This window comes from Ceratotherium simum, chromosome 15 (assembly GCF_057802395.1).
Source record: "Ceratotherium simum simum isolate JZ-2026a chromosome 15, ASM5780239v1, whole genome shotgun sequence".
Lineage (NCBI taxonomy): Eukaryota > Metazoa > Chordata > Mammalia > Perissodactyla > Rhinocerotidae > Ceratotherium > Ceratotherium simum.
In genome coordinates this window covers 25,693,062-25,720,233 of record NC_141914.1, presented here as the reverse complement: position 1 = coordinate 25,720,233, position 27,172 = coordinate 25,693,062, and the positions used below count along the sequence as shown (strand labels likewise).

Sequence of the window (27,172 nt, the reverse complement as noted above, 5' to 3'; positions counted from 1 at the left end):
CAGGCCAGTGGGGCAGACCCCGATTTCAACAGGACCAGTGGGACCTAGTCCTCAGCTGTAGGTTCTGGGAATCCAGCTGTGATTTCAGAACAGTAAAGTTCCGCCAGAATCCCTCCGGATATTTAGAAACAGCAGATGCTAGTGGCCCCTGTGGGGCATATTTCTATGGGAGCAAACCTAGAGCAGGTAGCTGGGATACCTGGGAGTGATTTCTGATTCCCTGGGGTCCCTGGCCCCCTAGATTCCTTTCTTCCGAAGAGCTGGATATTCCTGAAGACTTTATCCAGTGCTTCTACCCCCCCACCCCCCCAAACAAAATGGCAGGACTATTTTACATTTCACTCTCTTCTCTACAAAGATATAAGCACTATGCTACAGACAGAATTATATCATTTTATTAATTACCAGCTGATACCTCAGGCAAGTTATTTCTCTTTTCCAAAGTGCTCTTCTCATGGACAAAACTGAGATCTTTATGATCTGAGATGCTGTAAAATTCTAGCATTCTATGATCCCCTAAAACAAGGCAAGCTATATATACAGTTTTCCCTAGGCAAGTAGGGAGATGGTCCCAACAGCCTGATTAGCACTGTGCTCACCAGGCACTCAGTGCTGCTTCATGAGGACACAAATGGGGATGAAAAATGCTGCTCAGAATGATACAACCCAACACTCAAACGTCATTCAGCTAAATGAGAAAACGAAACTTGCCCAAGTTCAACCAGGAGTTCCACGCACTCACTCAGTTACGTCTCTCTAGATCTCAGTCTCCGACTCAGAGCAGCAGGTTCCCCCGGCCCTGCCACACAGCCCCATCTTATCTCCTAGAGCCTGGAGACATGCAGGCCAGCAATGTCACATAAAGAAGCAGGACTGGAGGGAAGTCAGTTAGGGAAGGGTTGGCAAGTTGGGAGATGGCAGCATCCTGTCACTCTCTTCCTGTTCTCTATTCTTTTCAGGACTCTCCCTCATTATGTTCCTGAAAGCTGGCGTAATCTGAGCTCTGTGAGGAGATCTTACAATTTAAGCCCTGTTTGTTCCCTCACAAACTATGCTGCTCAGAAAAGAAAATGTATAACTGCTTTTCTTCAAAGTTTCACTTAAGAAGGCCTGTGGGCATCTTGAAGCATCAGAGAGACCACGGTCCTCCTGGAATTACTGTGAAGGCTGGGAGGATGGCCTAGGATTGGCCCTGGGATGGGATGAAAGGATACAGAGCTGGAAACTTCCTACTCTGGCACATCAGAGTTTCATGCACCATAAGTGCTAGGACGGCTCCGTCCAACAGAAATATAATGCAAGTCACAAATGTGAGCCATGTATATATTTTAAAATTTTCTAGTAGTGACATTAAAAAGTAAAAACACTCAACAACAAAAAAAAACAGACAACCCGATCAAAAAACGGGCAGAGGATATGAACAGACATTTTTCCAAAGAAGATATACAGATGGCCAACAGACACATGAAATGATATTCAAAATCACTATTAGGGAAATGCAAATCAAAACTACAATGAGATATCATCTTATACCAGTCAGAATGGCTATAATTACCAAGCCAAAAAACAACAAATATTGGAGAGGATGTGGAGAAAAGGGAACCCTCATGCACTGCTGGTGGGAATGCAAACTGGTGCAGCCACTGTGGAAAACAGTACGGAGATTTCTCTAAAAATTAAAAATAGAAAAACCATATGATCCAGCTATCCCACTACTGGGTATTTATCCAAAGAACTTGAAATCAATGATCCAAAGAGAGTTATGCACCCTTATGTTCATTGCAGCATTATTCACAATAGCCAAGACATGGAATCAACCCAAGTGCCCTTCTACGGATGAACGGATAAATATATACAATATATTTACAATGGGATACTACTCAGCCATAAAAAAGACAAAATCGTCCCATTTGCAACAATATGGATGGACCCTGAGGGTATGATGTTAAGCGAAATAAGCCAGACAAAGACAAATACTGCCTGATTTCACTCATATGTGGAAGATAACAAATGCAAGGATAAAAAGAACAGATTAGTGGTCACCAGAGGGGAAGGGTATTGAGGGGTGGGTAAAAGGGTAAAGGGGCACAAATGTATGGTGATGGACAAAATTTAGACTGCTGGTGGTGAGCATGATGAAGTCTACTCAGAAATTGATAAATAATAATGTACACCCAAAATTACACAATGTTATAAACCATTATGATCTCAATAAAATTACTGGAGGGAAGTATATTGTATTTCACCCAATCTCCAAAATATTATCATTTCGACATGTAATCAATATAAAAATTGACATACTTTACATTATTTTTTTGTACTAAGTCTTGGAAATCTGGTATGTAATTTATACGTACAGCACATCTCAATTTGGACTGGCCTCATTTCAATAGCCACATATGGCTAGTGGCTACTGAATTGGACCACGCAGCTCTAGAAGGCAGGTCTAACCTGCTTTCCTCTGTTGTGCTCTGCATGTAGCTGCTGTTTTGCTTACAGTATATCCTCAGCTCTTTAAAAACCCCTTCCCACCCTTTAGGGCCCAGGGAGGACCCCACATCTCTTGAGAAGTCCTCCCAGATCACCCCAGGCCACTGTGCTCCCATCAGCTTCTGCATAATTATTTTAGTCAGCAATCAGGTAGGACCTTGGAGCATCTTTCCTCTTATTGTCTTCAGAAACTATTTTCCTTTTCTTTTTTTTGGTCATTATTTACTGTTTCATACTTATGGAGCAGCTCCCAAGTTGGACTGCAACATCCTCAGGGGCATGGAAACATCTTAAATTCTCTACGGTCGCTAGTCCAATACCTGCCACGTGGTAGTCAAATATTTGGGGATTGAAACAGAAAAGCTCAGCTCAATTTTCCACCTGATTAAGAAACTAATGAAACCATTTGAATGTGACAGCTGGCACAATTCCACGGACCTCTATATACTCATTAACGCTAAGAGTAATCCCTCACTTACCTAGCATTTACCAGGTGCCAGTTCCAAGTGATTTACAAATGTCAACCCATCTAAGCCTTGTAAAAACTCCATGACTAGACTCCATGATCATCTCCATTTTCCAGATAAGGAAACTGAGGCAGAGTTTATGTAACTTGCACAAAGTCAGACAGATAAGTTGCAGAACTAGGATTCAAACTCATTCTGGCTCCCTAGTCCAAGCTCTTAATCCGCATGGTATACTGCCTCTCAATCCAGAACAACCAGAAAATATATTTTTTACATCCTGCATATCCTGCATATGCCTAAGAATCAAAGGCATTAGTTTATTGTACTCTCAGCCTGAGTATTTCCTTATATAAAAAGAATTAAGTTAATTCAGAAAATGTAAACAGAAGTAAACAATAGGAGAGACACGAAGTTCCTGGTCCCAGGGGATGTTTCTCATAAATCCTCTTAAAACAAAAACCAGCACATTCTTCCTTTCAAAGAGTATGCAGCTGGGGGGTAACTGGCAACAAACAAGTCTTGAAATTCTGGATGTCCTTTGATTCAGGAACTCCACTTCTAGGGATTTATCATAAGGAAGCAACAATGGTTGTGTGTCAAGACTTAACTATAAGAATGGCCATTACAAGATTGTTTATAATAGCGAAAATTAGAAATGACCAAAAATAGGGAGATTTTGAAAATAAAAACAAACCATATTTACACACGATAAATTGTGCGTCTAGCATCATGCTGATAAACCAGCTCTCTGAATAAAACAAAAAGCCTTGATTTGTAGGTTCTGGTGACTTACGCAGTATAAACACTCCCACCAGGGCAGTTTTCAAACTGCCGATGGTTTAACAATCCGCTCTCAAAATATGACTATTTAACAATCCCAATCTGAGCTGAGCTGGCTCCAGCATATCACCGAATGCATCCACAAAAACGTCACAGAAGTTGTTCAATATGTTACGTGAAAAAAGTTTATAACCCAACTATATCATATTTCTGAAAAAAATACGCACGTGGGAAAAAAAGACTAAAAGGATATATTCAAAGTGTTAATATGGTTATCCCAAGGTAATGAAATTTTATCTTCATTTATCTGTATTTCCAAGTGTTCTCTGAATGTTTACGTATGATTTTGCTAGGCATAAAGAAATTAATCAAGGCTCTCTTTCCCAGTTGCAATAATTTATAAATAACCTACGTTTGGAGGTACGTCTCAAAACAGGAAAAAGAAAAATCCCTGGACTTGTTCAGTGAAAGCAACTGCAGAATTAGAAGCCTCAGGAGTGAGAGAATTCCTGACACCACATAAGTAAGGAAAGGAGGAGAGGGGTAAAAGCTGGGCTAGACCATGCATACTGGTCTACTGAGAAAGAGTGGTCCTCCCTTGGGGGTACATCATACATCCTGCAGAGAGGAAGGTGGGAAGTAGGGAGTGGAGAGATGTAAACTCTAGGACAAGAATCAGTCTGTCTACATAGTCTGATTCTGGAAAGATCGATTTCTTAGCCCAGCGCCATTCCTCATCCCTTCCCACTAAACTTTTAACAATTATGTGAAATCAATACTAACCATTGTCAAGTTCAAGTCTTGTCTGCAGTGAAACACCTTGCAACCATTAAAAACATCCTGGAAATGCATCCACATGGGAAGATGTGCAGAAGACTAAGGGAAAGCATGTTATAAAGCAGTCTATAAAGGGTGAACCCATTTATTTTAAGAGGGGGTAAACATATAGAAAAGGATATATTAAGTGGTTTGTAGTAGCAGTTTCTAGGTGGATAGGATTACGCTATAAGTTATGTTCTTATGGTCTTTTTTTACCTAACTTTTGATTTTTTCTATAGTGAGCATAGTTAGCTTTAAGAGTAATGAGGAAAACAAAATAAAAGCAAAGGAGTCTTAACTCGGAAGAAGGATGCCACAACTTCCCTTACTCGACTTTGGGGGGTGGGAGGAAGGGGCGGCAGCTGTAGAGTTCAGGGGAAGATGCAGGGGATTCCTAATTCGGAAGCCGCCTGGCAAGTGAAAGTAAACAGCAAAGGGGCCTGTACCACTTCTCAAAGCCAGAATCCTTGGGGGGCGGGGTGGGGGGAGCAGGAAGCCTTTCATCACAGAACGCTTTCCCTGGAGCTGGGCGGAGGGAGGAGGAAGGTGCCGGGAGAGTGGAAAGAGGAAAGAGGAGAAAAGAACAAACCAAAACACAAGAAGCCACCTAGAGAGCTTGTTAAACAGACCCTGGGTCTCATCTAGAGTTTCTGAGTCAACGGGGCTGAGAATCTGCATTTTTACCATGCTCCCGGGTGACCATACTTGCAGAACTTCTGCTCTAAATAGAGAAAAGAGGGACGCACTGCACAGGTATGAGACTGAGGTGCAAAATCTGTGTAGAAGCAGAGTGTTTGCAATTCTTTTTAACAGTGAGGCTTGGTTTCCCCTTTGGATGGGGAAAGATAATATCCCTGTCTCCATGGAAGCAATGCGGAGATTCTAACGGTGGGAGGGCAGAAACTGGGACTGTCCCGAGAGCCTGTTACACATCAGGTGCTGTAAGAGAACAAACACACGGCTACAACTAATACCGTCCCAAGGAAGAGCAGACACCTGGAAACAGAAATGTTTTATGAGATATGTTTCAACCTGGTGGCAGAAGGGGTTTCCCTTCCTTTCAGGTGGACAGTTTCCTCACTGTGGTCACCAGGAAAGCAAGAAGAATGTGGAACAACCTGTTCAGTGGCTCTGATCTTTGCTGTTTTACCTGGCTAAAGCCAACCTGGCTAAAGCCAACCTGGCAGCCTTCTAGCCGCCTCACAGGTGTAACCAGGGCTCCCCTCCTTCCAGGAGGTATAACACAGAAGGTTCTGTCAACCTTGAAAGATGTGCTCCAATAGTCACTGAAGAGACCAAGTTGGGGAGCCAAGTTACCCATGTCCCCCATCTACAAGGAACACACAAAATACTGGCCAAACCTCAGAGAAATGTCCAGAACCTCGAGGGCTGCTGTGGGCAGCAGGTCGTGATTTTTACCTAGGCAAAAACAGCCTGAAGAAGACCAGCAAAGCTTTGCACATGAAGGATGTGCAATAAATCTTGGCTGAAGTAAAAGAAGAACGTCTCTCGTTAGATGGTTAGCCAAAGTCAAGGGGCAGGCAAGAAGTGATGTCTTTATATATGACGTAAGTTCTCAGGGTCTGAACTTCAAGCTTGGTGCAGTTTAGATCTGTTCTCCAATTCCTGTACCTTGTGTTTCTCCTCAGAGAAGACTAACTCAGGGAGGCCTAGGTTTCTTTCAAATGTTCTTTTATGTAACACATGGTGATTATAATACTAGAAGTGTTATGTGGTTTTTAAAAAATTGGTCTAATAAAGAAAAAAAGAGAGATCTCCCTATCACACTTCTAGATAACAAGCTTTCTTCCCCCACAGCATTGAGGCACAGCTGACAATGACTTGAACCAAAACGATTAAATTGCTTAGGAACTTGGATTTACAGTGTTATTACCTAGGGGACCCACAAGTGTTTAGCTGGGAGTTCCCTGAGGATGGGGTCTATGTCGATTATAACAATTACTGTTACCATTAGTAGCTAACTTTTTTTAAGCACTTTATATGCCTTGTGCTATGCTAAGCCGTTTACATACATTATCTTAACTAATCCTCACGAGGGCCCAGTGGGGTCAGCACCATTATAATTCCCATCCCTTCTCCTCCAGTACCTAGTAGAGGGCTGGCAGGCAGTCAGCACATAAACATTTGTCAAATGAAGTAAAACACTGTGTGTTACATAAAAACCAGTGACGTTCAAAGAGGGAATGATAGGAATGTATTTCATTGATTCATTTCTACCTGAGAGGGTACACTTCAAAAAAAGAGACAAGAAAGAAAGAGGGAAAAGGGACCTTCTCAATCAAATTGAACCAGAGGGAAAATCATGAATAGCTATTTCCTAAGAACAATGTGCACAAGCTGCTCCAGGAGAGGCAGAGATGTGCTGGTCTCTGTTTTCTGTGGTCTTGGGACAGAACAGCCCCTCAAAGCAGACCAGGCAGGTCCAGTTCCGAATGGTTCCAGACAATGCAGTCCCGAGAACTACAGATCACTCCACAGTCAACACCAAGTTCTGGCTTGAAGACTGCCTCTACCCTCCTCGTTGGGTCAGCCTTGCCTCTGTCCAGAGTAAGAGAAACCATATGCCCAGGAAGACAGGAATGGAGTTGAGGAAAGAGCCCTGGAAAAGGGTTCTAGTTCTGACTCTGCTGCTAAGTGGCTGGATCTCAGTTTCCTCCTGTATAAAAGGAGAAGATCTATTAAATGATCTCTAGGGTTCCTTCCAGTTCTAACTTTCCATGGTTTAGCCTCTTTCTGCTTGAGAAGCCCCCCCTGGGTTTTGGGCCCATGTTTTTTCTGGTGCCCTCCTTCACGAAAAGCCTGGGGTTTGGTCTGAAGAAGAGGGCAGGCCTTGCAGCCACTCTCTCACTGAAAGAGCACTTCAAAAGGATGGGAAATATTTTTAGGGCAGAAGAGAAACGGCATCCAGATTCTCAAGAGGAACATCAGGAAGTGGAATACCAATAACACTATGATTGAGTAAGGCATGCTTACAAAAGAAGTGAATACCCAATGCTCACTTTTTTATTTTTTACTTTTAAATTACTTTACTTTGCATAAAAACACAGATAGAGAGTCTGAATTTTTACCTTTTATCCCAAGTTAGGGCTTACCAACCTATAGCACATGGAATAACTGGGGTGACATGCCTACAGGATTATCCGTGATTGCTGGACTCGCAGCTGTACCAGACAAGGGATATTTGGCTTCAGTTTCCAGTCCCTCCCTCACCCCACCAAATCCACAGACTCCCATCACTACTAGGCTACATTATGACTGGCAGTCAGTACTGTTATCCAGATGATAATTGATATCCCTGTTACTACTCACCAGTCAGAAAATCAGGTACGGGAAGAGAAGCACAGGATTTAGGCTGGGGACAGTATGTATGTACGGTAATTCTCCCCAGATTAGAGTATATCTCCGGGAGGCAGAGAAAACCATGAGATATATTGGAAAAACATATATGCTAAATGGTCAGTTCAATTTTCATAGCGGTAAAGGCACTTCCTGGAAGATAAAGAAATAAAAGAGTATGTATGTATGTGTGTATAAGGGATTTTGCCCCTTGGGTGGTGAATTAAAGCAAACAATAGTGACTGTCACAACGGTTCCTCTTTGAGGTTACCAACACCTTTCTAAAGGAACTTGGTGTCACGGTTTCACACGTTAAATTCAGTTACAAAATGAGCTGTATTAATTTATGGGTCATAGGAAAGATATTTACATCAAGTCATAAGGTTCCTGCTTAGTGATTCTGGGTAAAGGTAGGAAAAAAGAAAGAAATTATAGATAAGGATGACTGGGGATGCCCTGTGAACCCCTATAACCCTTACCCACAGCCCATGACATCAGACTCAAGATGGAACCTAACCACCCTTGCGGTGCAAGAGCCGTAGGGATGTGATCCCAGGCGCTCCCCCAAGAGCTGATTCAGCCTGGATAAGTCACCACTCCTTCCTCTCTTTACCTCTGAGATACTCAGACTCCTGACCTGGGCACTGCCTCACAGTCTAAGATACATGGTGGGCTTGAAATGCAAGGACAACGATACAGCAATAAACAAGTATAAAGAAATCCCGTGCACACCGTGGAGAAGCATAGGAGGACAGCAATCAGGCAAGGTATCTAAAAAGGGACTTCTGTCCACATACCCCAAGTTAATTACAAGTTGACTAGAAAACTGAAGGCTCTAAAACTGGGTTCTACCTAGCGAGGTCAGAAAAATCCCTAGGCTCCGTGATCTAAGAAGTCACAAATGCCAGTCTGCAACACGTAACTTAGCAACCTCCAGGTGATTTGAAATCCTTTTTGTCACTCTGAAGGAAGTTGCTTTTTAAAATTTTAAGATAGCCAAAGAAGAATCCAGAACTGACCCACTTCTTCAGGCTTAAAGGAAAGTCTAAGTAGCCAAAGCAATCCTGAAACTTCCCACAGAGCGCGACATCAATGATTAATCACCCTTCAAACACACACGTCATTATTTCACATTTGGCCATTTTGCTCTTCCAAAAAGGCAGTTATAAATGTATTTGTCTGTCTTCCTTCTCACCTGATCTCTATATCCATTCTACTCTTGATTCTCAGTTTTCCTGCCCTTCAACACCAATTTCAAGGTTAGGAAGAAAGACCATCTTTCATCAAACCCCTTTACCATACCCTTACTCAATAGAATCAAAAACTGGAAGAGGAAAAACACAAGATAGTTGCCTTCCTCTCTTTTCCAAACCAAAAGGCAAGCTCAACTAACTTCATTCATATTTTTCTCAAATATGATATTTAAAGGCCACACAGGTATATCACAAAATCCTTGACTCTTACCCCAGTGCTAACAATTACGACCACTTAAGATTCACCAAAGTCCAGGATGCCTCACTCAGCTCTGAGTCAAAAATAATCAGGATATTCCACTTCCTCTTGGTTCCTTCTCAGACTTTAGAAGGAGGTGTCCTTTAAATCTTGAATGACTGGAAACCAGTTAGTCAAGGGAGCTTGAGAAACCCAGCAGCGGGTTCTGACCCATTAGCTTCAGTGTGCAGCTACTAGAGCACTAGGAGTGAGCCAAGCTCTCTCAGAAGAGATAGAGACCAAACAACCATCTGCCTTTATTTAAAAGGGAAAGCTGTCTTTCAATTGTATTAACTCGGTACAACCAGAGAAACTGGTTTAACTGAAAATGGAGACAGACCTTCCCCAGTGCCGATGCCTCCACTCCAGTTGGCGTCTCAGACTCTTCCCTGAGCCCTTCTTTGTGTTGCAATTGAGCAAGATTCTTCCCATAGAGTTTTGGGGGCTCTGGGCAATGAACTCAAGCTCAGCACTCAAGACCTTGTCTTTTCAACCTGCCTCTGAATTGATGCCTACAGGCTAGGTGGAGACTTGGATCTCTCTTTTCTGTTAGAGCCAGACTGAGGGAGCCCAAGGGCAGCGCCCCAATACCTCAGATACTATCACCCTGTCCAGACTGGCCAGGCCTTCTTTGAAGGGTGGCTAACTCACCTCCCCACCATCTTCCTCAGATTTCCATCTTCACATATTTTAGATCTAGGAAAGAGTAAGGAGTAAAGCAGGAGGCGACAAGGGACCCACCTTTGTGACCCTCCTTTTCCCTTTTAAGCAGCTTTCATTGCTTGGGCCTTTTGCCTCCCTCAATCTTCAGCTGAGGGTCGACGGTCTCCTCCAGCTTCGGCTCCTGCAACGCCCCCTCTCCTCCCACGCCCACTCTCCAAGCCACAGAGCCTGCAGCCACCGCTTTCCCAGTCCTGCAGGCAGGAGGCAGCCCAGCAGGCGCCCCAAGCGGGCTCCCCACCCCCTTCTTGGCGCCGCATCGCGGAGGGACGGCCAGCGCAATTCACAAACAAAGCAGAGGCCAGAGAGACCCCGGGAGAATTACTCTGTGGGGAAGCTGGGGCTGCCACACATCTGGACTCAAGGAGACAGCTGCGGGGGCTTTAGATAAGCGCCGCCCAAGTCCCCACATTCTGCCTTTTAACAGGAAACGGACTCCCAAGAAATCCTGCCTGGAAACCCTTCACCACAACAGCACAGCCTTTGGAGCAAACCCACCCACTCAGATTCCCTTGGGCCATTTCCTGCTTCCTCTCCCTTTTAATTCCCCCTTCCTTCATTCCAGCCTTGGTTTTGAAAGTTTTTGAACTAGGCTCGGATTTTTGTGCAAGTCCCGACCCCCTAAGATTCCTTCTCCATCTGAATTCTGGCTTTTTGAGCTGTCTACTACACATTTCCAGGCTGTTCTAATTAAATGCCGATATTGAGAGAATCTAACGCTGGGATTAGGAACCTTAATGACTTGGGGAAAGATCCTTTAGATTTAATCAGTTTTTGTTGCCTTATATTTGCTCAGGATGGAGAATTTGTCAAGGCTACGCTATGTGTGTGGCATAGAGGATGGTGAAGGGCCGCTTGGATGAAGTTTACTCATCAATAATTTAGAGAGAAAGTTCTATCGGACTTTGTTAGAGGAGGATGGGGACGGAGACTAGGGCACTGTAAATGGAGTGGAGGCGAGAGGCCGAACAGGTGAAACTTAAAAAGGGCAAATGTCAAGTGAGAGGTTATATTCTCACTTCCAACCACACAGAAACAAAATCTCTTCCCACCCCCCACGCAAGATGAAGTGTCCAAGTGACATGAACAGCTTTAGGAACATCTGCAAACTCTGTCTAGGAAGGTCCCGACTTCTTTTTCAGGAGAGGCTACACAACTGATAACCTTCCCTCTGGGATCTTTCTCACCATCTTGTTTTGCAGGCTGATATGGGGGAAATTAGCGGCTTTCTGCAAGTCTCCTCAACAAAGTTAAAATTAGCAGAATAATGAAATACAGTCCTAATTGGGTACATAGAGAGTTCTTGGTTAATTAATGAGGCAAGCTCCGGCCCAGGGTTGCAAACCCACGCTGGCTTGCGAAAGCCCAGGCAGAGAAAAGCCTGCTCTAGTCCCAAAAGAAAATTGTCACTTGGCAAAAATAGTTCCTGGTGTAGACAGAAGTGTCAAACGCATTCCTATAGCTAGGAGTCCTCTGTTAATCCCGCAGCTGAGATCCATATGTAAATGAGCAGGGAAGTGCGACTCTGCCACTGCAGGGACACTCACAGCTCCCAATGCCCTCTCCCATCCCCCGCATCCGCGCCCCACCCCCTGCAGGCTGGCGCCCTGACATCCAAAGTCGCTATAAGTAACTGAGTTCCCAGACTGCCGCTCCGCATCCAAGGCAGAACGTCACCGAGAGAGAAAGAGCCCGCGTTCTGCCGGCGAAACTGAAATGAGCGCGGTTCTGAGCGAACTCTCTCGGTTCGCCGCCCTCCCACTCCCCACTCCCATGTCCCCCACCCCAGAGGTCTCCCCCCACCCCTCCCTCCTACTCAGCCGTCCCGTTCTTTGGCAACAGGAAGGCGCAAAGGCCGACAGCCACTCACCTCTGCACGGGAAGCAACAGCAGCACTTAGCCAAGAGCCACCCCAAAGAGGGACCTCGGGTGTAAGCCCGGTCGCCGCCCCTCATGCTGCCGCGCGGCCCCAGCGCTCCGGCATGGCCCGGGGCGCCTGCAGCGGGTGGAAGCGCAGCGGGCAGGAAACTTGAGCGTCGCGGCCCGGCAGACAGCTCGCTCCCTCGCTCCCTCCCTGCCCGCCGTCCTCTCCCCGCACCGCGGCCGAGGCTCTGACTTTCTGGGAGCCGGAGGTACCTTGGGCAGGAGGGGAGGGGCCGGGCGGGGAGGGAGGGCCTAAGGGGGCGGAGTTCCAAAGTCCAGCTGTTTGCTGGAGTGCGGGCCAGCAGCGTGGCCCAGAGTCCTACGCAACGCCGCCTGTGGATGTGGGCTCTGGACAAGCGCTGGGAGGACCGTCTGTAGGGCACGCAGCCCCTGGCCCAAAACAGGTGCTTCTCCTTACGTGCAGCTTCCTCTCCTCAAAGCCCACCACCATCAGCTTTGGCTTAAAATATACACCAGATGAGGCCAAAGAGGTGGGAGAGGAGCAGATTTAGAAGGTTCAAGACTCAATAATGCTTTTTCTCTCTAACAGGTTCACCCTCTCCTTCCTCTCAGCCTCCCAACATGGACAGCCTCCTCTGTATTGAAAACACCTTCACCTAACCCTTGTCTGTCCCTCCTTTTAATATTTAATGCTAATAATGATAATAGTGCCTCACTTTTTTATCGGTTCCGGGGCTGTAATGATTTTGTGCAAAAGCACCCTAGATTTGGAATCATAAAACCCACGTTCAAAGCCGTCTGGCCACCTACTAGTTGTTTGATCTTAGGCAAGTTACTTCATTTTTTTTGATCTTCAATTAAAAAATAAATAAAAGAAGGAAAAAGAATTTCTGTGTTACAGGATTGCTAATAGAATTTTGAAAGACATATCCATGGAAGTACCTGTTGGAGAGGAGATGTTTAATAGTTCCAACTGAGAGAATGCCTACACAGAAACTCCAAACATCTTCTGGTGGGAGACTTCCATTCACCATCCTCCCAACCACATCCAGTGGATCTATCATTCCTTTACTTATATCCCTATCCTTTTCTTCTTTAAATCTTTTTCATATTTCAAAGCTAAACTCACATCCCCGCTCCCCCTATGAAGCCCACCTGGACCACATCAACTGGACCTTCCCATGAACCACTGTGTTGATCACTCACAGGGCATCTCTCCCGTAACTTTGTGTCCAGATTTAGGAAAAAGGGATTGCTGGAAACATACAACACTCATAAAGTAGAGAGGGCCCATTTATCAGAAAAAAACAGAAGTTTGTGAGAGAAATAAAACACAGAGGCTGATCACCAAGGTAACCATTTCCTACCTGGAAGAAAGACAGCCAAGGGACAGGACTTTTAGGAGCTACCAGGATTTGGGGCTTCCTTTCTCAGTTTGAACCATGTTTAGATTTGTGCCTTCTTTATCTATGTGTTGCAGCACCTGCCACTGTCGGAACACAGTGGATGCTCAGTAGATGATAGTAGCATGACTTAATGAGTAACAATAGCGACATGCAGTGAGCATTTATTTGTGCCAAGCAGTTTCCTAACTGCCTTCTATATATTAACTCATCTATCTACACAAAAAACTCTCATAAGGTAGGGTCATCTTTTACATCTGAGGAAACTGAATGAATGAACTTTGATGGGGCTTTGATGGTTTAACTGTCAAGAGAAACTCTAAAGAGCTTCACGCCATAGGAACAGCAGAACCTCAAGTCAAAATCTAACTTCTAGTTCTATCGCTGCCATCTCCCTGATGACCACTCCCGGCAAGAGTTACATAAGAATCTCACCGTGGAGCAGGAAATGTGCCTCTGGTTCTCCACATACAAAACAGAGAAATGAAAGTTCAGATTGCTCATGCAGCCTAAACCCCAGATTCCTGATTCACTGGCCATCCTGACTACTGGTCAGTCTCATCTTACAAGCTTGAGTTACAGCAGGATCACAGTCATCCTGGGTTCTACTTCTGGCCTGTGGCAACCAGTGCTGCAGTCTAGTTCTCTCTTCCCTATCATCAAAGACAAGAACTATTTTACTGTTCTTGCAAGCCCAGAGCAGAAAATGGTGAGGACCCTCAGCTCTTCTAAAAATGAACTTTATTTATTTGTGATCCACTGCATGGGGGCTATGATACAAGAGTCGATATTTGGTCTGCCCACCCAATCCACCTCTTTGGATACTTTTGGGGCATTCTGATAGGAATTCAAAGATGTTTCAAAATTGCTTGGTGAGTAACCAGTTCCTTTCTTACTTAAATCTTCCTTCTGGGCCTTTGTATTCAGGTGACACTGACCACGATTCTATCATAATCCTTTGCAAGAGGCTGATGACATCATCTTGCAGAAACTGGCTTGAGTTAGATGTCTGAAGAAGACCCAGGCCTTACTTCAGAAATCAGAGTACCAGTAGACTGTAGTTTTAGTCTCCATGAAAAGAATCCATCAGGCGCGTTTCCACTGCTCCTTAGAACGCAGGAATCCATCCTACTCTCAACTTACAAGCATAAAACCATTAGGAACACCTACTCATCTTAATTGATATGGTCAACACATTTTTGGCCATCCTGGAGATTCACTCTGGGGTTAGGCACCAACTACCCAAGAGTTCCATTGCCATCCTCACGTGCCTTCCAGAATGAGACCAGTGATGTTTACAACCTGACAAGGAAGTCTTGAACACCACTGGGACACTGATTGCAGACTTATTCATTCATTCAGCAAATACTTATTGAGTGCCCACCATGTGCCAGGATCTGTTCTAGGCACTGGGTCTACATTGCCGAACAAAAATAACCCCAGCCCTTGTGGAGCTGGCCAGTAGGACAGACTCACCATGAATGTGAAAGGGAATCAACCTTAGATATCTGACCAAGTTTTGAGTCGAGAGATTTAAAGAAAATAGGTGTCTGAATCCTCTAAGTGCATCTAGATGTTTTAAGGTAATGTCCTCAGGACAATTGAAAGAGGATCCGAGGGCAATGTCTTTAAACACTGGTGCTTATTAGAGTCATCAGGGAAACTTGAAAACATTCTAGCCATTTTTTTTAAGGCTCTCCAGGTGATTCCAGGGTGGAAACCAAGTTTAAGAACCATTGATGCCTGGGTCTTCCTCCCCCAACCCCCTCAAGATTCAGATTAATTCACTTTGGGTGCAGCTGGGCATCAATAGTTTTAAAAGTTCCCCCGGTGTTTGTAATATGAAACATAGTGTGAGAACCCTTGGTGTAGTGTGGTGGTTCTCGAACTTGAGTGTGCATTAGAATCATCTGGAGGGTGAGTTAAAACACAGATTACTGGGCCCCACTCCCAGAGTTTGTGATTCAGGAGGTCTGTGATGGGGCCTGAGGATTTGCATTCCGCAAATTCCCAGGTGATGCTGACATTGTTGCTACAGGGACCACACCTGGAGAACCACTAGTGTAGCCAATTCCCCCCCCCCCATCAATTTGCCATTTATGCCTCCTTCTTTTTGTAATAGCACCTTGATTTTTCTTCAAGGAACCAGCCCTCCTCCATTCTTAGACCATGTTTTTGGGTGTGGCTGACATCCTCCCCCTGTCCACCCTCCACTCCAAGGATGGGCCCATGACCTGGGCTTGGCCAGTCAATTATAGGAATTGGTTCAGATTTAGCTCATGACCCAATTTCAGCCAATGAGCATAAACTGTGAGACCTTAGCAAGAACTACTAGGAAAGCAGTAATCTCTGCCCACACAATTTCTAAGTTGGTAGAATGTTAGCCTAAAGCAGCTGAGGGCCATCTTGCCATAACCACATTGGAAGAAAGTGCCTGAGAATAAAGCCAACATAGAGGAAAGAGATGAGAGAGACAGAGATAGAGAGAGAGAGAGAGGGAGAGAGGTTTGATGACATCACCTGAATAGATACACTTGTTCCCAAAGCCTTATTGATCTCCAGACTTTATTTGAGCCCTCCAATAAACTCATTTTTGCATGAGACAGTTGAATGTCTATAATTTCAGAGTTTTCAAACACCTGCCCACCCACTCCCAAAGTTCAGGCTAAGAATCCCTGAGCTATAGCAATATCTTTAGTGTTCTGAATTTCCAAACAGATGGCTGAATCTCATTCTTATCTTTGGCAGAGTTTGTCTTTAGTGATGCCTCCAGTCAAAGTCCATTTTATAAGAATTAGGCTTTCTACCTACCTATGTGTCCATTATATGTCTCATCTCCATTCCCCACAACAGTGAGTCCCATTCCTGCTGGTCTCAGCCTGCAGACATACTGGGGCGGGTATACCACACTGCTGGGCTTGCTACTGTGGACCAGTGGGACTGCCCTCTCTCCCCAGGTTAGCCACAGGCTTCAGTAAGACTGGACTATGACCTCAGGCATCTGCCCTTTGCACCGACAGACATATGTCTAATTTTTTCTTTTAGGCTTGTTCTCTTCATATTTACAGGAACAGCGATTTTCAAAATCAAAACACTTCCCCACATTTCTTAGTGAGAGCTCAGCCCAGAGACAGAAGGACTAGCAACTGGGCCCCAACTCAGGCCTGATTCCTATGAGAACCTTCTTACTGTGACAAGTACAGGACACACCTTTTACAGAACACGCTTGAAAAGGCTCAGTGAGGGTTGTGGGTTCCTGGTGAACATGGAGGACAGGCCCTGCTTTCCTCATCCACCCCAGCTCATCACTTACCTGCCTCTCCTCCAGCGGTGACTCGCACTTCTAGCACCCATTCCTACATTCTGATCCAGATTCAGATCTATAGTTTTTAGAAAGCTCTGCAGGTGATTTCAATTGAAGTCAGGGCTAAGAACCACTGACCTTGGGGCTCAAGGCCACCTACACTCTGGGATGGTTGCTATAGGGTTTAGGAAGCACTTGGACTCCAGTGTTCTCACTTTCTTGAACTCTGACAACTGGTCTTTTGATTCATTCTCCTACCACCTGTTACGCTCTCCATTTGCTACCCGCATGATCCTTAATCCTCATCTCCCCTGTGTAGATTTCTGACCTGTGAACCGCCTGATTGCTGATGTCAAGGTGGTTCATAACTTTTCCCAAATTACCCTGTCCTGGCTTCCATTTATGACTGTGGCTTAAAACTCTAAGATTCTTGCCAAGTACCAATCATCTATTCAACAAATGGTTTTTTTTTCTCTTCTCCCCAAAGCCCCACTACATAGTTGTATATTCTAGTTGTAGGTCCTTCTAGTTCTTCTATGTGAGCTGCCACAGCCTGGCTACTGATAGACCAGTGGTATGGTTTCACACCCAGGAACCAAACCTGGGCTGCAGAAGTGGAGTGTGCTGAATTTAACCACTAGGCCATCAGGGCTGGCTCAAATGGTTGGTTTTTGAACATCTACTATCTGCAAGTCACTAAGCTAACCTGTATATGGGAATTTATAAGGGAAATTTATATGAGAAATAGAAATTGAATAAGACATGTTCCCTCAGCAAAGACACAGAAGAACAGGGTGAGTTCTAGGAGAAGTGGTTGGTTCAATTTTTTGTGGCAGAAAAACGAAACTGGAGACAGACCAGGACTGGACATAGGTTTTGTGTTTATGTGAAAAAGAGGAACTGAGATAATAATCACCAGTGACCAGAAACACTTAAGATTAGAGAAAGGAAGTGTAATGTGTACATTGCTTCTATATTTATTTGAACTCCAAATATATCTTTCAAAATTGTATGCTGTCCATGTGGGTAACTATTCCCAGGTAATATGTGCTATTTTACTGTTAAAGTCTACAGAAAAAGTGTGATTGCCAGTATTATGCATAGTAATCTTTTCTCCTAATTATCTGTGTTTAGAGTGGTCTAGTCCCTGCACCATTGCTGGCCCTGTGGGTACCACCATCCACTTGGTGACAGCTCTCAGAGTAAACCATCACAGAACTCATCCTGTATGTGTCAATGGGTTCATTCCTCTGTGCTTGCCCACCAGACACCTGTCTGCCTCTTTCTGGCTGACTCACTTATCCTTAAGAAAATTAAGCCCCAGCTCATCCTGTCAATCACCCTCTTTGTTTTCAGGAAGGAGTGTTACTGATCATCCTCTGGTCTGAGCCAGGCCCCAGGTAAGGGGTGGTCTAGGCAATATTGATGAAGACCATAGGATTTCACAGAGGACCCAGGCGTCTCCCCAGAACAGCCAACGTTCATGTTCTGTGGGGACAGAGAGGTGGATTGCGGGCAGCCAAGACAGGTTCCTGGAGATCTGTGCTGAGCAGCCGCCTGGGCTCGGGAGGAGACAAGCTATTTATCAAAGTGAAAGATGACTGCAGCTGGAGTTGCTAAAAACAAACCACTCCAGGTTTTATCTACTTCCAAAAACGTTTCCTTCTAAGTAGGTCAAAGTGTTCCCAAAGTAGGGCAGTAAGAAGTGCCAGTCTATCACTTTGACTGAGTTCCAACCTAGGAAGGCTTACCATTGCCAAGGGTCCACTACAGGGATGGCAATTTAATTCAAACTGCCAATGCCACCTTCCCTCCCACAGGCAGAAGTGGCAGCTGCAGCAGCATGTAGATTCACGGGGTTCAATGAAGAGGCTTCTGATACATTAAATGCAAAGTGGGTTTTGCCTGATCTAACTCAGCTCAGTTTATTGAAGATTTCAATAATAGGAGGGATGTGGAAGACACTGCCCATCCTGATATTTCTGAGTTTTTAATCATTCCAAATAAACGAGAGGTGCTTAGCCATGTGTCCCCAGAGAAGACTTCCCAGGAGACGAGATTTCAAAGGCCTCTTCAGTCAGAACTCCTAGCATCAGAACACTATTCCCTGTTTCCATCCTCAGTCTCCTGCTAAAGCTTAAGCCAGTTTTCTCTACAGTTCTTAGCAGATGGAGAACACACTGAGCCTGGTCCTTCACATATGAACGAACTCCTCAGGGGTCCTTCCTTCCTTCCTATAAATATTTACTAAGACCTTCTGACATGCTAGCCACTGTTCTAGATGCTGGGGATAGAGTAATGAACAAAACAGACAAAATCCCTGCACTTGTAGGGGAATCGAGGGGGTGGGGCAGTGGGAGGAATAGACAATAAACATGAACAATTATGTCAGGTAGTGATAAACGCAGTGAGGAAAAGTAAAACAGGGAAAGGGGTGTACAGTGTGATGGGAGCGGGTGGGGTGGGGAAGGCCTCTTGAATCAGGGCACATTCCTTCAGAGACTGAAGGAAGTGTGGCAGCAAGCCACCTCGGTATCTGAGGATCTGGAGGATCTGGAGTTTGCAGGCAGAGGAAACAAAAGGTGTGGGGCGCTAGATGGGGTGTGCATGGCTTCACTGGGGAATAGCTCAGGCAGGCAGGCTGGTCAGGAGACTGGTAGGATGCGATGGGAAGAATATGGCCCACCACAGATGTCCACAACCTATTCCCCAGAATCTGTAAATAGGTTACCTTAAATGGCCAAAGGGGCTCTGCAGATGTGGTTAAGTTAAGGATCTTGAGATGGGGAGGTTATCCTGGATTATCTAGGTGAGCACAATGTAAATCACACAACTCCTTAAAAGCAGAGCCTTTCCTGCAGTGGTCAGAGGGAGACGTGACTAATGGGAGAAGAATCAGAGAGATGCAACATTGCTAGCTTTGAAAATGGAGGAAGGGACTATAAGCCAAGAAATGCAGGCAGCTCCTAGAAGCTGGAAAAGGCAAGGAAACAGCTGTTCCCCTAGAGCCTCCAGAAGGAACGCAGCCCTGGTGACACCTTGATTTTAGCCCAATGACACCTGTGTTGGGCTTCTACCCTACAGAACTGTAAGCGAATAAATGTGGGTTGTTTGAAGCCACTAAGTGTGTGGTAATTTGTTACAGCAAAAAAAGGAAACGAAGACATAGGAGATGAAGTCAGAGAACTGGCTCTGTTTTGTAGGAGGCTCCTTGCAGCCACAGAAAGAATTGGTTTTTACTCGAAGTGAGACAGGAGCCATGGGAACGTTCTGAGCTGAGGAGGGTCTTCAGCCCAGGCCTCCTCCCTGCAGCCGGGAGCCAGCAATGGTAACTGTTTGTGCCCCGGAGTAGAAAGGTGGCACACCATACCTCCTGTGGCCTACAGGGCCGTGTGGACAGCGAGGCAAGTGGGCATGCATCAGAAGCAGCGTTCCTGGCTGGGGCAGGTGGATGGTGGTGGGAAAGTTGGGCAGCCCAGTGCTATCCCCACAGCAAGGACAAAGGAGTGGGGAGGGGGCAGGCCGTTCAATGAGTGGATGGCCTCTCTGCTCCCAGAGGACAGGGAGCTGGTATTGAACATGGCAAGAGTTGTAAACTGAAAGACTGACACGTTGCAGGGTTTGGGTTCAGCCTGCAGTTTCAGTCCTACACAAGTCCTGGATGAGGGGAAGTTGTTCTCAAGGTTCAAGCGACACAGGGGGAGGCACTGAGGCGGCGAGAGGAGGGTCCTGACCACTCTGTTCTGCCAAGCAGCATCCAAATGCCGCTGCTGGACACTCCTGGAGCTGTGGCCTGCAAGGCTGCTCCACAGGGCCTTTAAGATCCTTTCACCTCTGACCTTCCCAGAGCAGAGAGGGCAAGCACACCCTCCGTGGTGGGACCACCGTTGCTCTGCTCCTTTTCTGCTTCCCAAGCCACGTCTGGCGCATGGCATTTCTGGTCCCTTTGTTCTTTGGGGGGGAAAGTGGTTTCTGCTAAGCTAGCTCTAGTAAGAGAAAATTGCATCGTCTTCTCTTGGGGGAACATCACGTCTGCTGGGTGACCTCTTCTCCATTGTCTCCAGCCTCTCCTCAGTGGCAGCCTTTCCTCTCTGGGGTTGAATCCAGAGGCTCTCATTTTCACTCTGAGCTCCATCAGCTGGTTCACGAAGCTCCAAGGAATGAGGATACCATTCAAGCCTCAGTCTCCCTCCCTTCTGGATGATGAGGGGCATCACCTTCATGTAGCTCTCACAGATTTACAGTGCACACCAGCAGGCATGAAAATATGCTGTTGAAACGGGCATTTGGCATAAGCAAAGTCACAGCAGGCTGGCTACACAAAGGAGAGGGGCAGGATCTCTGCAGAGGGCCCCGGGGAGACCAGGTCTTTCCCCGACAGCACACGTCCTCCTCCAGCTTCAGCTCTGCTTAAAGGCAGCACCACACTGGGCTGTATTCAGAGTCGACGTGGCCTGGCCTGACATCTTCCTATTGAGGCTTCAATTCCAAGCCCTTTAATGTTCTAAATAATATCAGACGGATGGTAGGCAGCCTCAGGAAGGACATCTTGCCCAGAATAAAGTAGGCCTGGGCACACTTTCTAAGTGTCTTTACTGCTTTTTTATTCTTAAAAAAAAAGGAGGTGGGGTGTGGACTGGATAGCACCTACATCTCCCTCTTCCTGAAACTGCATCCTGTGAGGGATCCCAGACTGTTGGTCCATAACTGTCGAGCCATTCCTGGCCCAGCCTATCATAGACAGGTAAGTGGAAGAAATTCAGTTAACAATGAAACAAGAAAGGCAATTTTCACAAAACTCCCCTCTGTCCTTCTCTTCTTTGAATTGAGGAACGACACACGCACACCCATCCCGACACACAGCGTCTGCACTGCCCTCCATCACATAGGTCAGGCCATCTCTACGGTGTAACCCGAATGTTACCTTCAATGACCACAGGTAATCACTGAAGGAGAATAGATCACTGAGAGATGCTGCCAGGGAATAACTTGAATTTTCAGCTCAAACATATCAGATGTGATCTCAACCCTCTGGGTAGAAGGCAAAAGAAAGAAGAGAGGAACAGACCATTATTTCTTGGGAAATCATAGAGCCAGATGGACCTGCTGTTAGTAGACTGGGGAGAGGGCCCAGGATAGGCCAGGAAGAGAAACTGAGGGAAGGGCGAGGGTGCAGACTAGAGACAATGTTGGGGCCTTTGCAAAACCTACGGATGAAGCTAGAAACAGAACCTTGACCCCTTGAACAGCCCTGGAGAGCATTCAGGCTGGAAACACCCTAGACTCACCCCTATAGAAGTATCAGTACTGGCACAAAGGTCAGGCAGGGAAATTAATATTAATTGTTAATTTATATGGTAGACCCAGGCTAGGAAGTCTAACTCAAGGGAAGTAAGCTCCATTACCCCATTTTATAGATTTCAAAGTCTTGCCCAAGGTCACCAACTAGTCAGTGGCTGAGTCAGGATTCACACTCAGGTCTTCCACCCCAAGACTCTTAGTTACTCCACACCTCTCGTCATCTCATTTTATGGTCTAATACATACCATTGTAAAGCCTCATGGTAGCCAGGTCACTTTTGTTTCATTCTAAACAATTAGCCCGTGCACATAACAACAAGACCAACTTTACAGTTTAAAAAGCACTTTTACTTAACACTGCCATCTTTGAGCCTCCCGGCAACTCTGTGAGACAGGCATTTTTATGAGCTTCCCTTTGCATAGATGAGGAGACTAAGATTAAGTGACTTTCCACTCATTCCACATCCTGTCCTCTTCCTGGCCTATCGGACTCCCTGAGAGCCACATCCTCCCCTGTTTTCTCAAAGATAAGCAAGTACCCTTCTAAGGAAAAGATAGGCTGATTGTAACGTATCAGGTTCAACCATTTCAAATCACTGAATTCAACCATTTTTGACTACAAAAATGGCAATTTCATGTGGTTCAACCTAATAAATTGGACCTCAAACTGAAGATATTTATGCCATGCTTGGATGAATTAAACACAGGACACTTAGGTTGCCAAGGATACTTACCTGATGTGGAGAGAAAAAAGCAGACATTTTTAGAACTGGAAGGGATCCTAGAGGTAATTCAGGAAGATATGGATAAAAGGTTATAAAAATGCTACTTTAGAACAAACAACAATATCAATGACGGTAGGGAATAACCAGGAAAAAAGACTAGCCCCTAGGGAGCCTCAGAGTGGAAGGCAGTCGCCTCTAAGTCCTGTGCCCAGAGAGAAGGAGACCAGATCAGAGGTCCGTGAGTGAGAGACCAGGGGCACCTGATGTGCAGGAGTAAAGCCAGACGGCTGGAAGCTCCTAAACCCAAGGATGGTTAAGAGGACTTTAAAACCACACACCCAAATAATCACTTTAAACAAGTTAGGATTGTTGAATTTAATCCAAAATGTTTTGTTCTGCTTTAAGGATTTAATAAAAGATGTATGGAGAAATTGCTAGGCTCTTATTAAATCATATCTTAGGAGAGAAGTGTCTAACATTTTACATGCAAATCAAATTACTTCTTTCTAGATAAAGATCAGAAGGAGATGGAGAATGAGAATTAGGATTGGTGGGTTTCAAGTGGGAGATTGGGGAGAGGAGCACAGGAGGAGGGGTGGGCAGGAAGTATCTGGATTTCAGCACTAAGTAAGAGGAATTTTCTAACCATTAGAATTGCACTAAAATGCAACAGGCTTCCTCTAGAGGTAATGAGCTCCCAGTCCCTGGGAGTGCTCAAGTATGCTTGGCTGACCACCCGTCAGAGACATTTTAGAAGGGGGTCCCTACATTAGTGGAGAGAGTGAATCAGAAGACCTTTAAGATGCTTTTCAATTCTAAGATTCCAAGAGCCCATAAAAGCCAATGTTCTGACGTGAAATGAAATCTAAATCAAGGACCACTTTTATTCAATTATAAAAAGAGAGTTATAAATTCTAAAAAGTTACTTCTAACTTTTTATAGTTGTGAAAAATGGCTAGGAGCTCCTTTTAGAATCTTTACCAATACATCTCCATCTATCTTAAAACATACTTTTCTTCACGAAGTATCAGCACTCAAGTTAATTACATTTCTCACTCATGCATTATTTTTTGGTTTCAGTTATTCTTATCCAACAGTATTGTGATTTTTAAAAACAACCTTATCACTATTTTTCACTGCAAACATACTATATTCAGCTATGTTATTCTTAAATAAAATTTTGTGGGCTGGTGTGGGAACCCATCCTCATTCATCACACTCCCATGTACAGTTTTGTTCCGTGAGGAAGTGAGTTCTGAATTTCAAGTGGCTACCTCACAGCTGGTCAGTTTCAGATGTGGTGTTGTGCAAATGGAGTTGGAATATGGATCAGCAAGCTGTAGTTTTCACGTGTCACTTCACACCTGAAAGGAAATGTTTGGGAAGTGTTCATCCGCCAATTATTTTTTCAGCTTCCCAAGGTAAAGCCCTGTGTTAGGCATTACAGAATAAACTAAAAACCTGAGAGTAGTTGCTCCTAATGCAAAATTATACCGAAAACTAAGACAGAGAGAGAGACTTTTGGTGGACTCTCCAGGGTGAGTAGGTAGGAGGAGACTTTAAGTCTCTGGATTTGATAGCAGAGGGGACAGGAATGGTACATGTTGGCTCCTGGCAGCAGAAAGTGCAGGCAGTTCCCATCCTGCAGAAAATCTGTTGGATGGCTGGACCAGCTCCAGGGGTCAGCTGGCTCCTATCAGAACCGGACCCAGTTCAGCCTGCTATCCAGAGGCTGCTCTGTTGCCCTGCTCCAGCTGGGGACACCAGGACTTTCTAGTGTGCAGAGCACCCACAGGACAAGTCTGTCTGATTGGTTAAATAAAGCCAGACTGGTTAAATAAAGGGGTGCCTAGTCAGATGGAAGGGTGGTAAACTAAAGTACCTGTCTGTCTCAAATGCCTTCAGACTTGGGAGGTTGTAGAGCATAGTGGTCAAGAGTGAGACCCTGGGAAATGGATAGACCTGGGTTCAAATCTAGGTCTGCCCCTTGTAAGCTACGTGACTTTGGACAAGTTACCTAATCTTTCTAAGACTCAGTTTCCTTGTCTGTAAAATCAGAAAATACTATTATTAGTAGTATTAAAGCATTAACCTAGAATCTAGCCCATGGTAAGGCTCAACAAACATCAGGTATTTTTATGAGTTGACTAAAAACTTAATATAAGTCAACAGTATCACAGACTAGTTCAGCATCTTCAGGCTGTTGGTGGTATATGCTCCAGAGCCCAAGTCTTCTCCACTGTTCTAGACCTCCACACCTTCCGCAGCCAGGTAAGCTGTTCCTGGGCCAGCTAGGCCATAACAGCAAAAATCTTTAGGAGACTCCATGGGAAAGGACTCCCTCTGAACAAGCTAGGGCCACCATGGGCCACTGGCCCTCTCCTCCAGGACATCTGCTTGTAGTGCTCATCTGGCCCCGGGCTAGGTATGGTAAGCAAAGAACCGTTTCCTTCTAGTTCCTCCAGGCGCTCAGCTAGAGCCAGGGAAGAAACTGTACAGGAAAAGAAAAGGAACACGAATGTCCTATATAGGTGGATGGAGAAGAACCTAGACCGGTTTTTGGAGCCTGGGGCAGAAGTACCCAGGATCAATGCTTTTTTTTTTTTTTTTTTTTTTAACCCTTTTAACCATTTTTAAGTTTACAGTTCAGTGGCATTAAGCATGTTCACATTGTTGTGCAACCATCACCACCATCCATCTCCAGAACTTTTTCATGTTGCAAAACTGAAACTTTGTACCCATTGAACATTAACTTTCCATTCTTCCCCTCCCTCAGCCCCGGGCAACTACCATTCCACTTTCTGTCTCCATGAATTTGACTACTCTAGGTACCTCACATAAGTGGAATCATAGAGCTTTTGTCCTTTTGTGACTGGCTGATTTCATTTAACATAATGTCTTCAAAGTTCATCCATGTTGTAGCATGTGTCAGATTTTCCTTCTTTTTTAAGGCTGAATAATATTCCATTGTATATATATTACCACATTTTGTTTTTCCATGCATCCATTGATGGACACCTGGGTTTCTTCTACCCTTTGACTATTGTGAATAATGCTGCTATGAACATGGATGTACAAAACCTCTTTGAGTACCTGCTTTCAATTCTTTTGGGTATATACCTAGAAGAGGAATTGCTGGATTATATGGTAATTCTATGTTTAATTTTTTGAGGAAGCTCATATTGTTTTCCATAGCTGTTCACCATTTTACTTTCCCACCAGCAGTGCACAAGTGTTCCAATTTCTCCATATCCTCACCAACACCTGTTTTCTGTGTGTGTGTGTGTTTTTTTTTAATAATAGCCGTCCTGTCCTAATGGGTGTGAGATGGTATCTCATTGTCTTGATTTGCATTTCCCTAATGATTGTAAAATGCCAGATGTAATGATGTAAGATGTTGCCCATCTTTTCATATGCTTATTGGCCATTTGTATATCTTCTTTGGAGAAATGTCTATTCAAGTCCTTTGCCCATTTTTAAATCGAATTATTTGTGTTTCTGTTGTTGAGCGGTAGGAGTTCTTTATATAAACTGCATGTTCACCCCTTGCAAGGCATCTGTAAGAATCTCCTAAGCCTGACATTTGGGGATGCCAAACCCATAAAGCAATGACTCTCAACCCTCACGGAACATCAGAATTACTAAGGAACTCAAAAAATACTGATGCCCAGGCCCTTGGTAGCCCCGAATTAATTGGTCTGGGATGGGATGTGAGGCATTAGTATTTTCAAAAGTCTCCTCCAGGTGGGTCTAAGATGCACCCAGAGTTGAAGACCACTGCTGTATAGTCTTTGTGCCTTGGGTGGTGCTGCCCTCCACCACTTACTGCTGAGGAAGGGAAAGCGGATTAGGAAGAAGAATGACGGGTCACGCAGGGCCCAGCCCCAGTGAGAACCGTACAGTGTCAGGGTGGCGGGAAAGTAATAGGAAAGGCAGGCCCCCCACTCTGTCACACAGCCCCAAATTCAGTCCTGGCACAGATATATCAGGAGAAAACAACAGGTGACTGTCTCCGGGCTGCATAGAATCATAGGAGGGAGGGCCGGCCCCGTGGCTTAGCGGTTAAATGCACGCGCTCCGCTACTGGCGTCCCGGGTTCGGATCCCGGGCGCGCACCAACACACTGCTTCTCCGGTCATGCTGAGGCCACGTCCCACATACAGCAACTAGAAGGATGTGCAACTATGACATACAACTATCTACTGGGGCTTTGGGGAAAAAAAAGGAGGAGGATTGGCAATAGATGTTAGCTCAGAGCCGGTCTTCCTCAGCAAAAAGAGGAGGATTAGCATGGATGTTAGCTCAGGGCTGATCTTCCTCACAAAAAAAAAAAAAAGAATTATAGGAGGGAAAGATGGGAGAGGAGCCCTACAGCCGCCCGGAAGCCCAGCGGGCAGCATGTATGAGGAGGAGGGCGCCCTGGTTCCACCCC

At 45.2% G+C, this 27,172-nt stretch overlaps 1 protein-coding gene across 11 annotated transcripts in view; it reads right to left on the bottom strand.

Annotated features, from left to right (window-relative positions):
- KALRN (kalirin RhoGEF kinase) overlaps positions 1 to 27,172 on the bottom strand; it is a 633,526-nt gene that overhangs the window by 102,519 nt on the left and 503,835 nt on the right. For 4 of the 11 annotated variants that reach the window (XM_087439719.1, XM_087439720.1, XM_087439722.1 and 1 more), the window contains exon 1: positions 11,995 to 12,197. The exons of 4 other annotated variants lie outside the window; for them this stretch is intronic. In XM_087439719.1, coding sequence (XP_087295845.1) covers positions 11,995 to 12,079 — 85 coding nt within the window. In that variant the 5' untranslated portion in view covers positions 12,080 to 12,197. Of the gene's footprint in view, positions 1 to 11,994; positions 12,208 to 27,172 lie in introns of those variants that run through there. 3 more of the 11 variants (XM_004424506.2, XM_087439717.1, XM_087439718.1) reach the window with 2 other exon arrangements.